At 36.0% G+C, this 1,055-nt stretch overlaps 1 protein-coding gene across 1 annotated transcript in view; it reads right to left on the bottom strand.

Moving 5' to 3' along the window:
• The window catches only part of WDR47 (WD repeat domain 47), a 20,405-nt gene that overhangs the window by 15,341 nt on the left and 4,009 nt on the right, over window positions 1-1,055 (bottom strand). Inside the window, exon 5 of the mRNA XM_009636198.2 lies at window positions 1-184. This exon is cut by the window's left edge and continues 607 nt beyond it. Within this exon, the coding sequence (XP_009634493.2) occupies window positions 1-184 (184 nt within the window). The remainder of the gene's footprint in view (window positions 185-1,055) is intronic.

Here is a 1,055-nt window from a genome sequence, read left to right as displayed (position 1 = left end):
TGACGCAGGCTTCTTCAAAGCAGTGAACCCGTGCAGTACTGGGATTCCAGTCCTTGAATTCTGCGTGGTTGGTCAAGCGAGGCAGTGTCAGCAGCAAGCAGAGTTTGCTATAGTCTTCCTTAGAGGGACAATATTCTTCCAGCGCATGTAGGCACTGTACAGCCTCTCGCATTGTAAATTCCAGCTACAGAAATATTAACATTAACAGAGTAGTTTGTAGCACATATGTTTCTACAATAAAACAGTTGGTTGAAGAAGAACAGGCAGTAGCAGAATTTCTCTGCTATCATTCCTTTATTACTATTACTTTAATTAAAACAGTATACAATAGAGAGTCCAAAATTGCTGATGCAAATGTAGTTACAACAGAGCCAAATTTCTGGATGCTTTGACTTCCTGAAATTGCCCCGGTCCCATTTTCTACAGATCTATGGAACTTTTTCATGTTACTGCAGGTATGATAGGCTTAAAATTTTAAATCTGTAACTAAACAGCTTCAATTCTACTGTAGCACAGAAGGTTATTTCCATTCTCAAAGCCAACTGAAGTTTTTTCCCCCCCTTTTTTATGTCTATGAAAAGCTATTGGCATAAGTTATAAAAGGCTTGTAGATTTCTCTAGTTTGCAGCGATTGGCAGCTTTGAGTTTATTTCATATTAACATTTTCTGTTCTTCAGTCAAAAATGTTAGAAAAAAGTTCTCAGAAGATTAAGACCTCCAAATGAAGAGAGGGCTTTAATACAAAGCTTGTTGATAGCTAAAAAGCCAAGAACCATGTTAAATGCACATAACTTGGTATTTTTATTTACAAAGATTCAAAAAAATAAAACCCCCCATTTACCCATGTTACCTAGCATCTGCTCAATACAGCAGCCTTTTATCCACAACACGCCAACACATTTGGTAACATTCAAAACAAAAATAAAGAACATAAATATGTTTTGGTTTTGTTTTTGGTTTTTTTTTTTACTACTACTACCTAGTAAGAGTATACAGGTTGAATGATCGGAGGAATAGTACACCTTTCCAGCTATACATAAAAACTTACTTTTAGC

Source organism: Egretta garzetta, unplaced genomic scaffold, assembly GCF_000687185.1.
Source record: "Egretta garzetta isolate BGI_Z169 unplaced genomic scaffold, ASM68718v1 scaffold163, whole genome shotgun sequence".
In the NCBI taxonomy this organism is placed as follows: domain Eukaryota; kingdom Metazoa; phylum Chordata; class Aves; order Pelecaniformes; family Ardeidae; genus Egretta; species Egretta garzetta.
The sequence above is the reverse complement of the archived record's forward strand: the minus strand, read 5'-3'. Positions and strand labels throughout refer to the sequence as shown.